At 45.5% G+C, this 19,584-nt stretch overlaps 1 protein-coding gene across 5 annotated transcripts in view; it reads left to right on the top strand.

Moving 5' to 3' along the window:
- Positions 1 to 19,584, top strand: part of ARID4B (AT-rich interaction domain 4B) — a 486,307-nt gene that overhangs the window by 135,477 nt on the left and 331,246 nt on the right. For all 5 annotated transcript variants that reach the window (XM_029593836.1, XM_029593835.1, XM_029593838.1 and 2 more), the window contains exon 6: positions 5,024 to 5,103. In XM_029593836.1, the coding sequence (XP_029449696.1) occupies positions 5,024 to 5,103 (80 nt within the window). The remainder of the gene's footprint in view (positions 1 to 5,023; positions 5,104 to 19,584) is intronic.

The following is a 19,584-nucleotide window of genomic DNA, read 5'->3' as shown; positions in this document are numbered from 1 at the left end:
GTGAACCTCATTGCAAGGCAAAGTAGCTGTGTGCTGGGACTTCCTTTTATAGTCCCCAGCTGATGACGAGCATTTAGGGGCCGGACTGAGGTTTCCCGCCACAGCCCCTTTAAATTTTGCAGAGAGACGCACTCACGTCTAAGGGGCAGAGCCAGGCTGAGGGAGCAGTCGGCGGCGTCCTTGTGGTGAGGACGCCGAGAAAAGGCCCCGCCGTGGCATGGGATGAAGAGGAGTGAGCCACGGCTGTGGAGAGCAACTGAGAAGGAAGAGGGGGACTGCGTGTGGCCGCCCGCGGTTTGGGGTTTTAGCAGAGCTTAGTTACCTGACCAAAAAGGTCATATTTTTGTGGAGGTCACCTCAGCCCGCCGAGTGAGCTTCATGCCCTAGTTGTTGCACGGGCGGTGGACCCTTGGCCTAGTGCAGGATTGGTAGGCTCCCTGGTCGGACCCAGAGAGCGCCTGCCACCAGGAGGTGGAGCTCAAGAGGAGACAGAGGCTAGCTGGAGCTTCACCACTAGCAATCCAGGGTTCCCTCAGGTTGAGCCCTTGATTACCCGGGCCACCTGGTCTTAGGTGGGCCTCGCAGGATCTCCTTGAGAGAAAGTTCAGAGGTGTGCCCACCACGATCAAGGGTGTGCGGGGATGTTTAGACTAGAAGTCTGGGGTGCCAGAGAAGGCCAGGAGAGAGTCTCTGAATGTATGGCAAGGATCAAGGCCAGAGTCAAGGAAACGTGGTCAGCCAAAGCAGAGGTCGGGTTCCAGGCAGCAGTCAGACGTGGTCAGGGATCAGGCAGAGGTCAGGTCCAGGCAGAGTGCAGACGTGGTCAGTAATCAGGCAGAGGTCGGTACCAGGCAGTGTGCAGCCGTCAGTAATCAGGCAGAGGTCAAATGCAGGCGGCGATCAATGTAGTCAGGAACAGGCAGAGGTAAGTACTGAAAACACAGTCCGAAGGTACTACCTGGGGAGACGAAGGAACAGAAGGACGCTGGAACAGAAGGACTGGAACAGGACTAGAACAAGGCTGAAACGAGACTGGAACAAAAACTGGAAACGCAGAGGCAAACTAGAAATCACAGCGTGATCGACCCGATTACCAAGGCAAGGAAGTGAAGGCAGGGACGTCCTCTTATACAGCGTTCAATCAGGGTGCTTCGTGGAGCTGGGACCCGCCCCTGGCCCTTTAAAGGACTGGTCAGTCCATGCACGCGTGCCTAGGGGCTGGGCTGACGCCACGGAGGCCAAGACTTGTAAATAAATGCTTTTTAATTGGAAAGCAATCATATCTCCTGTTATAATTAAACAGGTCTAACCCTAGATGTGCACATCAAGGCTTATAGTGCTAGAGTCATGGTTGTGTCAGTTTCCCGTCTAAGAATGGCTTCCAATAAGGAGATTTGCAAAGTTACAATGTGGTGTTCTGTTCATACATAAATGACCATTCTTTTGATCCACTGGCTGATCTTTTTGAGGGTAGCATCAAACTCTGTCCCCCTAGGACCCATTTTAATAATTTCATGGGATAGGTGGCGATATTCCTTCGTGGATTACAAATTGGTTAAAAGACAGGAAACGGAGATTAGGATTAAATAGACAATTTTCTCAGTGGAAAAGGTTATACAGTGGAGTACCTCAAGGATCTGTACTAGAATCCGTGCTTTTCAATATATTTATAAATGATCTGGAAAGGAATACAACGAGTGAGATAATCAGATTTGCAGATGATACAAAATTATTCAGAGTAGTTAAATCACAAACAGATTGTAATAAATTGCAGGAGGACCTTGTAAGATTGGAAAATTGGGCATCAAAATGGCAGATGAAATTTAGTGTGGATAAGTGCAAGGTGATGCATATAGGGAAAAATAACCCATGCTGTAGTTACACAATGTTAGGTTCCATATTAGGAGCTACCACCCAGGAAAGAGATCTAGGCATCATAGTGGATAACACATTGAAATCGTCGGCTCAATGTGCTATGGCAGTCAAAAAAGCAAGCAATGTAAGGAATTATTAGGAAGGGAATGGTGAATAAAACGGAAAATGTCATAATGCCTCTGTATCGCTCCATGGTGAGACCACACCTTGAATACTGTGTACAGTCCTGGTTGCCACATCTCAAGAAAGATATAGTTGCGATGGAGAAGATACAGAGAAGGGCGACCAAAATGATAAAAGGGGATGGAATGGTTCCCCTATTAGGAAAGACTAAAGAGTTTAGGGCTGTTCAACTTGGAGAAGAAACAGCTGAGGGAGAATATGATAGAGTACTTTAAAATCATGAGATGTCTAGAACAGGTAAATGTAAATCGGTTATTTACTCTTTCGGATAATAGATGGACTAGGGGGCACTCCATGAAGTTAGCATGTGGCACAATTAAAACTAATCTGAGAAAATTCTCTTTCACTTAATGCACAATTAAACTCTGCAATTTGTTGCCAGGGGATGTGGTTAGTGCAGTTAGTATAGCTGTGTTTAAAAAAGGATTGGATAAGTTCTTGGAGGAGAAGTTCATAACCTGCTATTAATCAAGCTGACTTAGAAAATAGCCACTGCTATTACTAGCATCAATAGCATGGGATATACTTAGTTTTTGGGTACTTGCCCTAAGTACTTGTAGCCTGGATTGGCCACTGTTGGAAACAGGATGCTGGGCTTGAGGGACCCTTAGTCTGACCCAGTTTGGCAATTTCTTATGTTCTTTTATATATTCGGCGGCTGTCCAGCTAGCAAAGTTTGCTGCATAAACTTACTTGGCTAACTTTGCAGGGATATTCACTGGTGTGTGTGCAATGCTGAATCTCTCTAGCTATCTTAAAGTTAGCTGGCTAAACTGTCCTAAAGTTATCCAGTTATATTAGCTGGATAACACTGAAAATCAGCATTTATCCAGCTAATAGCCAGTTAGCCAGCTCTGCCCTGGAACATCCCCACTCTGCCACCGGATTAGCTGGATAACCTTTTAGACAGATACATTTATTTGGCTAACTCAGGGCTGATTAGCAGAGTGCGTTTTTCAAATCCCACCATTTGTCTATCCAAGTCCAAACTTAATAGAACAAATTGTGCTGAATATCTGCCTCTTTTTATATATTTATATATATATATATATATATATATATATATATACACAGATTGTGTGGACGATGGGACAGGGCCCACCCCAGTTCTCTCCCAGTCCGCTCCGAGGTTCCCTAACACCCCTACCTACCTTTCCTCTCTCCACACTGATTCCTAATCCCCACCTAAGTATAAAAGAGGTAGATATTCAGCACAATTTGTGTATATATATATATATATATATATATATAATATGAATAACATATAATGTTGTAAAGGGGCTTGACCCCCCAAAAATGTGTTGTCTGGTAATTAGCTTGTTGTTTTCCCTTTTTTATTGGAAGAGAACCTTTAACTAGTGAGTTCCACATGTGTAGCTAATATACTTTATCAATGGAGAAAAACTAAGGGGCCGATCTTTAAAAGCCGGCGTGTGCCAATCCTGGGAGATATGTGCGTGGCTGGGCTGCACACACGCACAGAGTGCATTTTCAGAGCGGCCCGCCCATATGCGTATCTCCCGGTATGCTCAGAAGTACCGGGTTTTTGAAAAGGGGCAGGGCTGGCAAGGTGAAGCACGCGCCAGCAGCCAGCCAGCACGTGGAACTTACTTCAGCTCCAGAGAAGGAAATAAGTTAAAAAAAAAAAAATTAGGTTAGGTGGGGATTAGGAATCAGGGTGGAGAGAGAAAGGGTAGGTAGGGGGTTAGGTAACTTCGGAGCGGACTGGGAGAGAACTGGGGTGGGCCCTGTCCCATCGTCGCATGTTTCTACACAAATTCCTCCCCCCTTGCTCATGTGAGTCGGCACCCACACGCACATGCGTGTGCTGGTATCTGATTTTATAACATGCGTTTGCTGTTCTGCGTGCATGTTCTAAAATTGTCGCATCCATGTGCGCACACTGGGAACCAGCGCACAAGGACGCCCGTGCATGGCTTTGAAAATGTACTCATTAGTTGCTTACCTGATGTTTTCTGTAGAGAGCAGGAACATTGACACCTTTCTTTTGGCTTCCCCTTTTGGAGTTGACAACTATAAGATATTTTCAAAAGGCCCGGCGAAGCGCGTAAAGCCCTGGGATGTGTGTAAGTCCCGGGGCTTGCAAAAAGGAGTGAGGCAGGGCGTGAGCGTGGCCAGAGGCCTCCACACGGCTGAAGTAAGTTTGGAAATAAATGAAAAACAAAGAACAAGGCAGGGGGGAAAGGACGGGGTAGGGAAGTTCCCTCCGAGGCTGCTCTGATTTCGGAGCGTCCTGGGAGGGAACGGGGGAAGGCAGTACGGCTCGGCACAGGCTCGGCGCGCGCAAGGTGCACAATTGTGCACCCTCTTTTGCGCGCCGACTCTGATTTTATAACATGCGCGCGCATCTTATAAAGTCGGGCGCGCCGGGTAGCTCGCACACATGTACGCCTGCGCGCAGGTTTGAAAATCTACCCCATAGTGTCTTCACTTGTCAGATGATGCCATCTATTTGTGTGACTGGGTTAATTTGCTGTCTATAGAAAATATCCATTAAAGGTCAACAACTTAATTTTTCTATTAATAATGATGTTGGTAAAAAACAATGATAATCGTTCTGAGTTTCTGATTTTTAAGGTGCCAAATAATGGTCTGATTTGTTGAAAAATATCTTTAATCTGTACCGAGCTTTGAGTGGAGATGGATAAAACCTTCCAGACAACTGAAAAGGTTGGAAAGGGGTCCTTTTTCCTTAGATAAGCCTAAATGTTAAATTTATCATCTTTTGTACTCTTGGCTTGGCTCCTTGTTGGACTGTCATACCACGCAGTGACAGCTATAAAATGTTACTTGTACTGATATTTGTAGCTGCTTGTTATTTTGAACATATGTGCCCGAGGATTGTCTTCTGTGTGAGTTGATGTACCATTTCATTATGGGGTTTTCATTTTCTCAGCTGTTATTTAAGAACCTGTTTTTTTTTTTTTGTTTGTTTTCATGAAAGTTTTTGATGATGGCGATGAGAAGACTCTTAGAAGGTCATCACTCTGCCTGAAAGGAGGAAGGCATTTTGCTGAAAGTGAAGTAAGTAATCGTGCAACAGGCCTTTTTTTTTTTTTTTTTTTTTCCATTTTAAAATAAATGCTGTTTCTTTGATGAAACAGGCTAGGTACATTGGAAACTCTCCTCAGGTTGAGAGCCACTGATCTAAGCATTGGAAGCTAGATATACCCACACCCTGATTTGAAAGCTTTAGTTTGTGAGCTTTCTGAAAACCTTTATGGCCATTTTCCAAAGTTATTGTAAGAGGATAAATTAAGTGACAGTTGGGATTAGCATGCCAATTTGCATTTTTATGAATTAGTTGTTTTAGCATCCATGCAGTAGTCAGGAACAGAATGTAAATGTGTGCAGGAGTATTTGAGTTTGTTCATAAATCTGCTTGTAGTTTTGACTCTTCTTGAGTAGGTTATAGTAATATGCTTTGTCAAAATTGATAGTAGGTTTATAAGATGTTTCTAGCATAATATTTCTTCGACATTTTCTTGTCAGTGGGCAATATTTCTCTTGGCATTTCTTCAGTTTCTCTGACGAGCATAGCAATGGAGCCATGCAGATGAGTCACTTTCTTTCTGTCTTGTGTTGATGCGGAATATCATTCCAGAATTTTCGAGGAAGGTTTTGCAGCCAAGTACATAAATATTTTGTAGCTTCCTTGTGTGCCACTGGAACAACAGACTTTTAGTTTAGGTTTTAATTTTGCCAGCAAATGAGGATGCGCCTCAAATGGCTCCTCAGCCAATTGCAAAATTCCTAGAAATCAGATGCCATTTTTCAGCAGTCTTTTCCTTATAGTTTTTTCCTGCTTAGGGGTTTTGGCCCTTTTCTGTTTTGTTTTTCAACACTTTCCACTTGTGTTAAGTTGCACTTTCTGTGTCCAAGCAATAACTTTCTTTTCCTGCCTGGTGCATCATTTTCTTGACAATATGTTTACGTTTTGATTTATTTATTAGTTTAAAAGTTCTTCTAAACAGCCTTCCCTTGTCCGAAAGATCACCCAAGGCAGTGTACAACAAATATGAAAACATATATAAACAGCAAATGTACAAAACAAAATTAATTAAAATCAACAAATAAACTCGAAAATCACTTCATTGGTTTTTCTCACTGTGTCCAAGAAGCAAATGGACAACTTCAAGAGATGCCCAAAGATGTTCCTCATAGGTAACTATGTTGAGAGCTGCAACCAATCGGTCGTGATGAAATCAGCTCTTCAGAGAGCTAAGCAGTTTCGCACCCACACCTCCGCCCCTCCAGGACGGGAATATAGAGCATTGGATGCATTTGGGAAGAAGGTGTTTATGGGTGTGATGCTTGTTGCCCGGATCGCCTCCTACCAGCTGTATATGACACAGTATTCTCAGAATTTCTGGAAGCAAGTCCAGGAATTGTCTGGGCGCCTGCCCCAACAGCAGGATGTCTTTGTGGCAGTTGTCCAACAAGGTCTGAAATGCAGCAAGCATGAGGTGCGTTTATCCCAGGACAAGCAGGATGCTAATCCTCACATATGGGTGACATCGTTGATGGAGCCCTATTGAGGAAAACTTTCTGTCAAAGTTTCTAGAAACTTTTGACTGGCACTCCGAGCCCACTGAGCATGCCCAGCATGCCATATTCTCAGTCACAGGGGTCTCCCTTTAGTCTTCCTTTTTCCGCACTGCTGTTGGCATCGCGGAGCAGGAGCCTGTGTGAGTTTTCCCACAGTTTGTCTGACTAAAAATCAGATTTAAAAAGCATTTATTCTCTCCCATATCGGGGTCTCTCGTGTTACCACTGGCTGGTGAGTAAATTAGTCTCTTTTTTTACTCTTTGGAGTAAAAATAATTTTCTCTCATTTTTTCTCTCATTTTCATCGACGGCTGTCGGTGAAAATATGGCCACGGGATTTAAATAATGTCCCAACTGTAATCGGATAATGTCCATTACACATCCACACCTCGAGAGTGTCCTTTGCTTAGGTGAAACACACGATGTAACAACCTGTCCCAAGTGTGCTGAAATGACCGCGAAGGGTAGAAAGGCCCGCCAAGAAAAGATGGAGCATTTATTCCATCTACAACTTTTGCCTTCCCCCGTCGACGTCTACGCAATCGTCTCCGGCCGGAGTCTCGAAGCGTTTAATACTAAAAAAGCGTCGTCCGGAAGGCTCGGGGGATCGTTCATCGCCGACCCATCCGTAGCATCGACGAGGTCAGTGGCAGAACATCGACCCAAGCATCGCCATTGGCACCAACACCCATCAATCCCAAGGCGCTTCTCTCCCCAGAGAAATCGATCACAAAAAGGCCTCGACTCCAAGAAACACCGAAGCCTTCGACGCCGAGGCCTTCACCGCCCATCGATGCACCAATCATCGAACCTCCACAGGGCCCTGTGGAAGGACCATCAACACCTCCACTGCCACCACGTGTAGCTGCTCTGCATGCACCAGCTATCATGGAGAAATTGACGGATTTTATTCGTCAAGCAGTGCTCCAAGCATTAAAGGACCAGCAACCGTCGATGCCTTCGCCGATGACTATACCGCTGCCCTCACCGATGCCAGTGCCTGCACCGATGCCAGCGCTCCCGCCGATGCCGAAGCCTGCACCGAGGCCGGCACCAACACCGAAGTCTGCACCGATACTGAGGCGGCCATCGATGCCGATGCCCATACCATCGCCGATGCCCGGCCCAATACCGGAACCAATTCCATCGATGCCGATGCCACCTGGGGCTCCAGGACAGCCAGAATTAGCACTGTTCCAGCTTTTGATGAACAGATTCGATGCAATAGTCGGTGTTCTAACATCGATTCCGACCAAGCCACAAGAAGATGCCCCTGGACGGATACCATTAGATGATCCACAGCCAGGTCCTTCAGGGCTTTCTCGACTGCCAAGGTCTTCTCCCACGACTCCACATCAAGATGACCTGTACGATTCCTGGGAAGAAAGACATACAGATACTTCTGAAGGGTTTATGTCTGATCCTTCTCCTCCAGAAGAAAGAAAGAAATCTCCACCGGAGGATTTATCCTTTACAAATTTTGTTAAGGATATGGCAGACACCATACCATTCACTTTGGTATCAGAGGAGGACACAAGACAGCAAACACTGGAAGTCCTTCAATTCGTGGACCCTCCAAAAGAAGTCTTGGCCATACCTGTCCACGAAGTTCTCCTAGACTTACAGCACAGACTCTGGGAGCATCCATGCTCAGTGCCATCCATAAATAAGAGAGTGGACACCACTTATTTGGTACAATCTGTCCCCAGATACCAGGAATTGCAACTGCCACGTCAATCAGTTGTTGTGGAGTCTGCACAAAAGAAGTCTAAACGAATAAGACCTCATTCCTCCACTCCTCCAGGCAAGGATCACAGATGACTGGACTCCTTGGGCAGGAACATCTATCAAGGAGCCATGCTAAATACAAAGATTGCGTCATATCAGTTATATATGACGTAATACCAGAGAAACTTGTGGAAACAGATGCAAGATGTCTCAAATTCGTTACTACAGCAGTATCAAGAAGCAGCTCAAACAATAATACATAAAGGACTTGAAGCTGGCAAGCACGAAGTCCGAGCCGCTTATGACATCAATTATCAAAAGTCCCATCTCATTCCATCTCATCTGCTTCAATTCATTGGAGCAGAATTGAACACCATCCTCTTAAAAGCCTTTCTACCCGACGACCGGGCAGAGACACTTGCCCTATTGGCAAACTCGCTACACTCAAAGAAACAAGCAACAGTTCATCAGTTTCTGACCTTACTAGGTCACATGGCCTCCACAGTTCATGTCACTCCTATGGCAAGATTAGCCATGAGAATAACCCAATGGACATTAAGATCACAATGGATCCAAGCCATTCAACCACTGTCCTCTCCAATTCAAGTAATCCACCAGCTGCATTCATCTCTACTTTGGTGGGCGCGCAAGGGCCTGCCCTTCCAACAACCAGTCCCTCAGATAACTTTAACTACAGATGCATCCACCTTAGGTTGGGGAGCTCACATGGACAATCTCCAAACCCAAGGTACTTGGACAAAACTCGAAGCAACGTTTCAAATCAGTTTCTTGGAACTTTGAGCTATATGTTATGCTCTGCATGCGTTCAAGGACTGCTTTTCACACAAGACTGTTCTCATTCAAACGGACAATACAGTAGCCATGTGGTACCTGAACAAACAAGGAGGTACGGGCTCATATCTCCTTTGTGAAGAAGCTGCGCAGATTTGGGGCTGGGCCCTAACACACTCAATGTTTCTCCGGGCCACTTATCTGGCAGGCATTCACAACGTAGTGGCAGATTGACTCAGTCATCAGTTCCAACCACACGAGTGGTCCCTGGGTCCCTTAGTATCGACAAGGATATTTCAACGTTGGGGTCAACCAACAATAGACCTCTTTGCATCACACCTGAATCACAAAATGAAAAAGTTCTGCGCTCTCCACAGATAGAAACACCAGCCCGCCAAGGACGCCTTTGCTCGCCCTTGGAACTCAGGCCTTCTATACGTGTATCCTCCAATACCGCTCATAACCAAAACTCTAGTGAAGCTACAAGAGGACAAGGGGTCCATGATACTCATAGCCCCGTATTGGCCTCAACAAGTATGGTTTTCCACACTTCTAGACCTCTCGATCAGAGAACCAATTCACCTGGGTGTAGCTCCCACTCTCATAACTCAGGATCAGGGTTGGTTGCGCCATCCCAACCTTCAATCCCTATCCCTGACAGCATGGATGTTGAAAGCTTAATTTTACAACCACTCAATCTTTCAACCAATGTATCTCAAGTGCTTATAGCTTCACATAAACCTTCAACACAAAAGAATTATTCTTTGAAATGTAAAAGGTTTATTTTGTGGTGCACACAAAAGAACATTAATCCTTTCTGCTGCCCCACAACTTCTCTACTAAACTATTTATGCCATCTTTCAGACTCTGGTCTACAGACTTCATCTGTCAGAGAACACCTAAGTGCAATCTCAGCTTACCATAACAAGAAGGGAAATGCACCAATATCCATACATCCTCTTGTCAGTAGATTTATGAGAGGTTTAATTCACCCTAAACCACCAATTCGGCCACCTGTCACGGAATGGGACCTGAATCTGGCCTTAACAAGACTCATGAGTTCTCCTTTTGAACCCATGACTTCCTGTGATCTTAAATTTCTCACATGGAAGACTATCTTCCTCATAGCCATTACATCGGCTAGAAGGGTTAGTGAGTTACAAGCACTTGTCACGTACTCACCCTATACAAAATTCCTACATGACAGTGGTTCTCCATACACATCCAAAATTCCTCCCCAAGGTAGTTACGGAATTCCACTTGAACCAGTCCATAGTTTTACCCACATTCTTTCCAAGACCACATTCTCACCAAGGAGTATGGGCCTTACATACCTTGGACTGTAAGCGTGCGCTAGCATTTTACTTAGACCGCACTGCAGTCCACAGGAAATCTACTCAACTCTTTGTATCTTATGATCCAAACAAACCAGGAAAAGCAGTGGGTAAACATACTCTTTCCAATTGGCTAGCAGATTGCATACAGTTTTGCTATGAAAAAGCAGGCCTTCCTCTCCAAGGACGAGTAAAGGCGCATTCAGTAAGAGCAATGTCAACCTCAGTAGCACACTATCGTTCAGTGCCAATTCTTGACATATGTAAAGCAGCAACATGGAGTTCTCTTCACACCTTTGCAGCTCATTACTGTTTGGACAAAGAAGGACGACAAGATTCAGCTTACGGACAATCTGTCTTAAAGAACTTGTTTCCAGTATAATCCCAACTCCTTCTACATCCAACCTGCTGTGATCTTCGGCTGCCTCATTTTCACCAACATTACTTCAGTGTTGCTTCACTCCAAAATGATTCAGCCTATAGCTTGCTAATCATAATCACCCAAATGTTAGGACTAGCATCCTGCTTGTCCTGGGATAAAGCAAAATTGCTTACCTTGTAAAAGGTGTTATCCCAGGACAGCAGGATGTAGTCCTCACGAAACCCACCCGCCACCCCGCGGAGTTAGGTCCGATATGATTTATTATTTTATTTTTTGCTAAAGCTTACTGCTACATAGGAGACTGAAGGGAGACCCCTGAGGCTGAGAATATCGTGGCATGCTGGGCATGCTCAGTGGGCTCAGAGTGCCAATCACACGTTTCTAGAAACCTTGACAGAAAGTTTTCCGCAATAGGGCTCCATCAATGATGTCACCCATATGTGAGGACTACATCCTGCTGGGATAACACCTATTACAAGGTTAGCAATTTTGCTTTCACCTATAACATGTTTGAGACTGCGGCGAGGGTGGTGGCCGTGGGAATTGGTGCCCGCAGGATGGCCTGGCTTAGGGCCTCAGATCTCTGTCTCCTAAGTGCAGGAGAGGTTCATGGACCTACTCTGTACTGGCGACATTCTCTTCGGTGATAAAATGAGGGATGTTGTGTCTCAGTTGAAGGATCATCCTGAGACCCTGCAGCATCTCTCAGCCAGTACATCAGACCCGCCGTCCTCAGCCAGGAAGTCCTTGCATCAGCGTCAGGGCCTGAGGAGGTCCTTTTACCACCAGAGGAAGTACTATCCTCCCGCTTCTCGTACCCGAGCCCAGCAGACGAGATCTAGGGGCTGTTTTAGGCACCAGTGGATCCCCAAATCTCAGCTGCTGCCCCAGTCAAGCCCCACTATGGGGTTTTGACTGGCTGCAAGGGAGCATAAGCCAACCACCGGTACCCTCAATGCAGGACCTTCCGGTCGGGGGCAGACTACGGTTCTTTTGGGACCATTGGCCTAGCATGATATTGGATCAGTGGGTTTTATCCATCGTGTGCTGGGGGTACTGGCTGAATCTTTTGGGTGTCCCTCCGGACTTTCCCCCGTGCCCCTCGTGGGCTCAGTCCTCGCATCAGGAAATATTGTTGTCGGAACTTACCGCCCTTGTAACAGCCAGGGCTATCGAGCCTGTTCCTAAGGGTCAGCGGGGGTTCTACTCCTAATATTTTCTGATTCCAAAGACAACAGGGGGACTTTGTCCCATCTTGGACTTGAGAGCTTTGAATAAGTTTCTAAAAAAGGAAAAGTTCAAGATGGGCTCTCTGGGCATCCTGATTCTCCTCCTATAAAGAGGGGATTGGCTTTGCTTCCTCGATCTAAAAGACGCCTACGCCCACATCAGGATCTTCCATGGGCATAGGAAGAACCTGCAGTTTGTGGTGGGCAAGTGACATTTTCGGTACAGAGTGTTGTCCTTCAGCCTGCCTCTGCCCCACATGTCTTAACCAAGTGCCTGGCCATGGTGAGTGCATACCTCCACAGGTTGGGGGTACACGTGTTCCCCTACCTGGACAATTGGCTCGTCAAGTGCTCCTCCCAGGAAGGAACGGTGTGGTCGCTACGCTTGACCATTCAGGTGTTAAGAGTCCCTGGGGTTTATTATCAACTACCCTAAATCCCATCTCGACCCGTCGCCTCAGCTGGACTTCATCGGCACTAGATTTGACATGGCTCAGGCTTGAGCGTATCTTCCCCGAGATCGTGCGCTCACATTGGTATATCTGGCAGGAGTGGTTCAACAGAGCTGGCTGACTTCGGCACATCACATGCTGTGATTTTTAGGGCATATGTCCACGTCTGTCCATGTTACCACTTTAGCTCACTTGGACATGCGCAGAGTTCAGTGGACCTTGCGGTCCCAGTGGCAACAGGCTACCCAGGACCTCCACGCCAACATCTGCATTACTCCACCTCACTGGAGCTCCTTGTCTTGGTAGGAGAGTCTGACCAACTTGGAGCAGGGAGCGTCCTTTCAAGGTCCCCCTGTCCAGATTGTGTTAACCAACGATGCGTCCAATCTGGAGTGGGGTGCCTATGTCGAAGGGCTCCGCACCCAGAACTTGTGGACTGCCCAGGAGACACGTTCCCAGATCAACTTCCTGGAAGTCCATGTGATCCAGTATGTGCTCTGGGCGTTCAGATATCAGCTGGTCACCAAAATGATTCTGATCCAGACTGACAACAAGGGGGCAGTGTGGTACATCAACAGGCAGGGGGGTATGGGATCATTCCTCCTATGCCAAGAAGCTGTTCAGATCTGGTCTTGGGCTCTGTTGCAGGGTATGGTGCTCCAAGCTATGTACTTGGCCAGGATGGAAAATGTGGTGGCGGACAGGCTGAATCGCGCCTTCTGGCCCCACGAGTGTTCACTGAAACTAGAGGTAGTGGATCAGATCTTCCCATCGCTGGGGAACCCCGGATGTGGATCTGTTCACATCCCCCTGCAACAGGAAGGTGGATCAGTTTTCATCCCTGTACAGGGTGGATGGCAAACCAGCATCAGATGCCTTTGCCCGCCATTGGGGCAAGGGCCTTCTGTATGCATATTCTCATCTTATCCTAGTGGTGAAGACTCTCCTGAAGTTTCAACAGGACAGGGGAACTATGATTCTCATAGCTCTGCACTGGCTGAAGCAGGTCTGGTTCCCGCTCTTGTGAGATCTCTCCATCTGGGAATCTATCAGTCTGGGGACCTCCCCAGACCTCATCATGCAGGATCAGGGAATGCTGCGCCACCCCATCCTCTAGGCCCTATTCCTGATGGCCTGAATGTTGATAGGTTAATCCTGCAGCCCCTTGACCTCTCTGAGGATGTGTCTCGAGTCCTGGTGGCTTCCAGGATACCTTCCACTAGGAAGTCTTATGGCCTGAAGTAGAAGAGATTTTCTACCTGGTGTGAGCACCATGGCCTGGATCCATTCTCCTGCTCTGCACCAAAGCTGCTGGAATATCTCCTGCACCTTTCGGAAGCTGGCTTAAAGACCAACTCGTTCGGGTATCCCTGAGTGAGATCGGTGCCTATCACCGGGTTGTGGATGGCTCGCCCGTCTCTGTGCAACCCATTGTGGGCTGCTTTATATGGGACTTTCTACAGATGAAGCTGCCTCTGAGGCCATCCACTGTCTCCTGGGACCTCAATGTGGTGTTGGTTCAGCTCATGAAAGATCATTTTGAGCCGCTGCATTCTTGTGATTTCAAGTACCTGACCTGGAAGGTTAACTTTTTGGTTGTGGTCACATCAGCGCATAGTCACTGAGCTTCAGGCCTTAGTGACATATCCACCCTATATGAAATTCTTCCATGATAGGGTGGTTTTGCGCGCACACCCTAAGTTTCTACCTAAGTGATGACGGATTTCCATCTTAACCAGTTCTGCCTACCTTTTTCCCAGACCTCATTTGCATAAGGGTGAACGGGCTTTACACAAGCTGGATTGCAAGAAAGCCTTAGCTTCTATTTGGAGCAAACAGCAGGCAGTCTACACAACTCTTCATCTCTTTTGACAGGAATAGATTGGGAGTTGCGGTTGCTAAGCTGACCTTGTCCATCTGGCTGGTGGATTGCATTTCCTTCTGCTATACTCAGGCAGTATTGCAGCTTGGGGGCCATGTCAAGGCTCATTCTGTCAGAACCATGGCAACGTCAGTGGCTCACTTGAGAACAGTCCCCGTGGATGAGATCTGCAAGGCTGTGACATGGAGTTCTCTCCACACTTTTGCCTCTCACTACTGTCAAAGATTTCTAGATACTTTGACATAGGTTTTCCATGCTGGGCTTTATCTGATGATGTCACCCAAGTGTGAGAGCTATAACATCCTTCTGTCCTAGGAGCATACCTGTTACAGGAAAGCAACTCTGCTTTCTTCAAGATCACTTTGGAGATGGAGCCTATTTTTAAGATTTTTGGCTTGTTTTTCCTGTTGTCATTTATTTTTTTTTAAACAAGATAAGTAGCCTCTCTTCCTTAACAAAAACATGTTTTCACATTTTGAGCTATGTCCTGTTTTTCTGTTTTGTTTGAAGACAACCTGTAGCTGAGGCGTCTTATTTGTGTGACTGTTGATCCTCCTGTCTTTAGAAAAAAGCAAAGTTACTTACTTTAACTTCTGTTCTCTAAAGATAGCAGATCAACAATTCACACAAACCCGCCTGCCTTCCCTTTTGGTAGTTGCTTTCTCTCGCTTTCCTTAAACCACCCACCACCACCACCCTGCCCTTTCGCTTAGTTAAATGGAAACTGAGGCAATTTGCTGGACTGTGGACCTAGAAGAATTTTTTTGGTCTTTTACCAGAAAGCTTTGGAAGACTTTCTGGTCTAGTGAACATGACAGTCATGTGCTCCACTTTTCTGATTGATTATATTTTGAAACCCCACCCAGACATCTCAGTGATTGTCCTTGACCACGGGTTACAAACATGGCACCTTCTGGAACCCGTTAAACATGCAGCCTGAGTGTGACAGTTAGAAGTCATCATGGGCTGGCAGAGATTCCCTTTTCTTACAGGTGCTGTCAACATTAACACTGCAACATTCTCGGGCTTGACTGGCTGAGGACCAGAAGCTGGGCTCAGGAATTAAAACCAGGTCTCCTGCTTGGCAGTGTGCAGGCTGCTCTTATGGCATTGTCTCTTGGTGACATTTGTTATATTCTTTTATTTTCATGGTTTTCTGCTTTATTTCTTATCTAATATTTTTTAAATGTAAAAACTTTCTCATCTGCACTGCTTTCTCTACTTATACCATTGACTGTTGGAAACACGTTTCATGTCCCTGAACTGGGACTGTATTTAGTTATTTACTATTGAACTGTTTTGAGCTGTTGAGATGGTATGTGTACTTGCTAGCTTCCTGTTCCTGTATGAGTTGAGATGCTTGTTGCTTTTTTACCTTGTTACTAAAAGCAAAACTGTTTTACTGATCTTGCAAAGAAGAAACCTCTGTGGCTTGTTTATTTTTCTCTAGAAGGCATTCTCTTATCTAAACAAACTCCATTGTTCCACAAATCTCTAACTAAAGAGCCCAGGCAATGCAACGAAAAATAAAGAGAAAGCCAGAACAGATAAAGATATCTCTCAGTTGGAGCAGCCTGAGATAAACTAAAAACAAACAAAAAATGTAAAAACCTGCAAACAATAAGAAAAGCCAAGTAAGCAAATTGCAGAGATAATTTGCTAAACAGCAGCTTGCATAGAAAAGATTTTCTGTGACTAGATTGAAAGTTAAAGTAAATAAAAAAATGTCTGAAAAAGACAATCATAGAATCTGATCCACCTGATATCATAGCTATACAGTAAGTAAAAAAATACCTGGAAGAAAAATGATCCAGATGCCATAAATTGTCCAAACAAGCACTTTACAAACAATTTGTTATTAACCAGACTACAGCAAAATCCATGTGGCAACATTTGGAACAAGAAAATAGAGGATGTATCCTTGGGGGGGAAAAACCCTGAACCTTAAACATAAGATTAACATTGTCAAGTGGAGAAAGAGGTCTGCAACTGCATACGGCTTGTATAGAGCAGCTGAACAACTCTTGAACATTAGGAGATCCAATTGAGGAGGCAGGAGTTGCATTTTCACGTAGATAAGCAGCTGAATTAGCCATGCTGTCTGGGTACGTCTTCCGTGCCACTAGGTGGCGGAGCTCTCTAAGTCTAGCAAAGTCTTTCAGCTAGGTGTTCCCTCTTATATCTTCTCTGATCCACCTCGGGCTCCTCAGTCAGTTTTTTTCTGCGCGGCAGTTGGCACGCGGAGCTCTGCTCTCCTGTGAGAGAACTTTGTGAAGAGAAAGAAAAGAAAGAAAATCAGCGTTTAAACATCAAGGTGTTTGGTCAGAAAACACCTTGGCATTCTCAGTCAGAGAATGCCACGTCCTGGCTTTAAATTTTTCTCCTGTGGCAAAATTGTCGTCCACCGATGGCCACAAGGTCTCTTATATTTGTCTGGGGCCATCCCATGACCAATTAAACTGTGTGGACTGCGGACCTCCGTGTTCCTGGACCTGTTCCCGCTTCTGTTGGCCTAGTTCGCGGCCTGTTCGGCGGTGTCCCCGCGAGGTCCGTGCCGCCGGGAAGCCTTCCATGGATGTCCTGCCTCTAGGCGCGCGCGCCACTTGGGCGCTTTTCTAGGCCGTTTCCCGCCAGTGGTGACTCCGCCCAGTTCCTGACGTCAGACGCCGCGGCCTGCCTGAACATCTGCCTCCCGGCCTGCGGTGTACCAGAGACATTGAATACCTTTCCCAGTCTCTTGCAGGTCGGCCCAAGGGTCCACTAAATTGAGACTCCATAACAATCAGTTTTGTCCATTTGCCTATGCTATAGTTTTTCAACCCCATAAGAAGGGATGTGGGGGTGACCTGTTAAAGGTGTTTAAGATTTCATGGAAAATGTCTGTGGGGAAAACCTTGGTGGTGACTCACCTTATGAGATGCTGGTGTTTTACTCTGATCAGATAAATATTTGTTTAATTTATTGCCGACCATGCCTATTGCAATTTAATTTGTCTTTTCTTTTTGAACAGTTCTGTTCAAAAGCTGATTTGAATAATACATTGAACCCTGGGGATTTTAATTTGCATGTTGATGTTATTCTATTATCTGTTTGTGAGCATTTTCTTGTTGATGTGCTGTATCTTGGTTAGAAACAGATAATACATAGGCCAACCTATAAGTTAGGCCACAGACTTGACCTCTTTTATTAATGCCTCTGTTTGTGCTAGTTATCTTTCACATATCAGTAACATCTGTACTGGGGTCTGATCATTTTCTTATTTCTTTTAGTTATCCTTGTGATTCCACTGTTAATTTAAATACATCTTCAGTTGAACCCATTGTAAAAAGAGGTCATTTTGATACTGATAGCTTTGCTGAGCTCTTGAATGTTGAATTAGTTGGGTTTAACCCAGTGAATGTTGCGGCAGCTGTATCCAAGGCAACTGACACGTTCGCTGCTCTCAGGGCTTTCCATTCATGTCTCCCCAGGAAGCCTTGTTGGTTTACTTCTGCCCTTAGCAATATCAGACACTCTTTGCACAAGTGTGAGCAATCAAGGCGACATTTGCAATCTTCTGATTCTCTGCTGTCACTTAGAGCTCTGCCAGTTGAGTATAGGAATAAAGTGAATGAGGCAAAAAAAAATTATTTCTCTCAATACACTCTTTTGGTAATAATCCAAGGGAATTATTTAGCATTGTTCAAATATTGACCGGATCTCCTGATGCACCTTCCCAAGGTCTAGCCATTAATATGGATTATACCAGTTCTGATGAATTTATGGATTCCTTTGTGAAAGAGGTTTCAGTCTTGTCTATGATATTTTCTTCTGTGCTAACATGGTACTCTGAGCCTCCAGAATCCTTATGGTCATCATTTGAGCATATCTCAGTCTTTGAAGTTACTAGTGCTATTTCCACTGTTAGTTCTTCTTTTTGTCCAGTAAACATATATGATGTGGCTATCTTAAACATTTCAAACGATACAGTAGTACCTTCTTTAATAACTATTATCAATCTGGTTTTGGCTGAGGGGGTGGGACCCCTTATTAAAGAGAATCTTTGTGAGACCCCTTTTAAAGAATCTTGGGCTAAATCCCCTTGACCCTTTAAATTATCAACCTGGTAACATGCCTACCTGGTGCGAAGGTGGCGGACCTCACGCGTCACCTAGATAGGATTTTAGACAGTGCTGGGGAGGAGCCGGCTGTCGTGGTACACGTGGGCACCAACGACATAGGAAAATGTGGGAGGGAGGTTCTGGAAGCCAAATTTAGGCTCTTAGGTAGAAAGATTAAATCCAGAACCTCCAGGGTAGCATTCTCTGAAATGCTCCCTGTTCCACGCGCAGGTCACCAGAGGCAGGCAGAGCTCCGGAGTCTCAATGCGTGGATGAGACGATGGTTCAAGGAAGAGGGATTCAGTTTTGTTAGGAACTGGGGAACCTTTTGGGGAAGGGGGAGTCTCTTCCGAAGGGATGGGCTCCACCTTAACCAGGGTGGAACCAGACTGCTGGCGCAAACCTTTAAAAAGGAGATAGAGCAGCTTTTAAACTAGAACAAAGGGGAAAGCCGACAGTCGCTCAGCAGCGCATGGTTCGGAGAGATGTATCTTTAAAGGATACTAATGATGCATTAGAATTAGGGCATCCCGACAGTGAGGTTCCAATAATTAGAAAAGTAGTCCAAGTGCCTGTAACTAAAAACTCACCTGAGCTAAAAAATTGTAACTTATCCCTATCAATTAAAAAGCAGAATAAAAATACAATCAAAAAACAAACTTTGAAATGTTTGTATGCTAATGCCAGAAGTCTAAGAAGTAAGATGGGAGAACTAGAATGTATAGCAGTAAATGATGACATAGACTTAATTGGCATCTCAGAGACATGGTGGAAAGAGGACAACCAATGGGACAGTGCTATACCGGGGTACAAATTATATCGCAATGACAGAGAGGAGCAGTCGGGAGGAGGTGTGGCGCTTTATGTCCGGGATGGCATAGAGTCCAACAGGATAAACATCCTGCATGAGACTAAATACAAAATTGAATCTTTATGAGTAGAAATCCCTTGTGTATCAGGGAAGACTACAGTGATAGGGGTATACTACCGTCCACCTGGTCAAGATGGTGAGATGGACAGTGAAATGCTAAGAGAAATTAGGGAAGCTAACCAAATTG

Source organism: Rhinatrema bivittatum, chromosome 3 (genome assembly GCF_901001135.1).
Source record: "Rhinatrema bivittatum chromosome 3, aRhiBiv1.1, whole genome shotgun sequence".
NCBI lineage: Eukaryota > Metazoa > Chordata > Amphibia > Gymnophiona > Rhinatrematidae > Rhinatrema > Rhinatrema bivittatum.
This window is presented reverse-complemented; position numbering and strand designations above follow the sequence as displayed.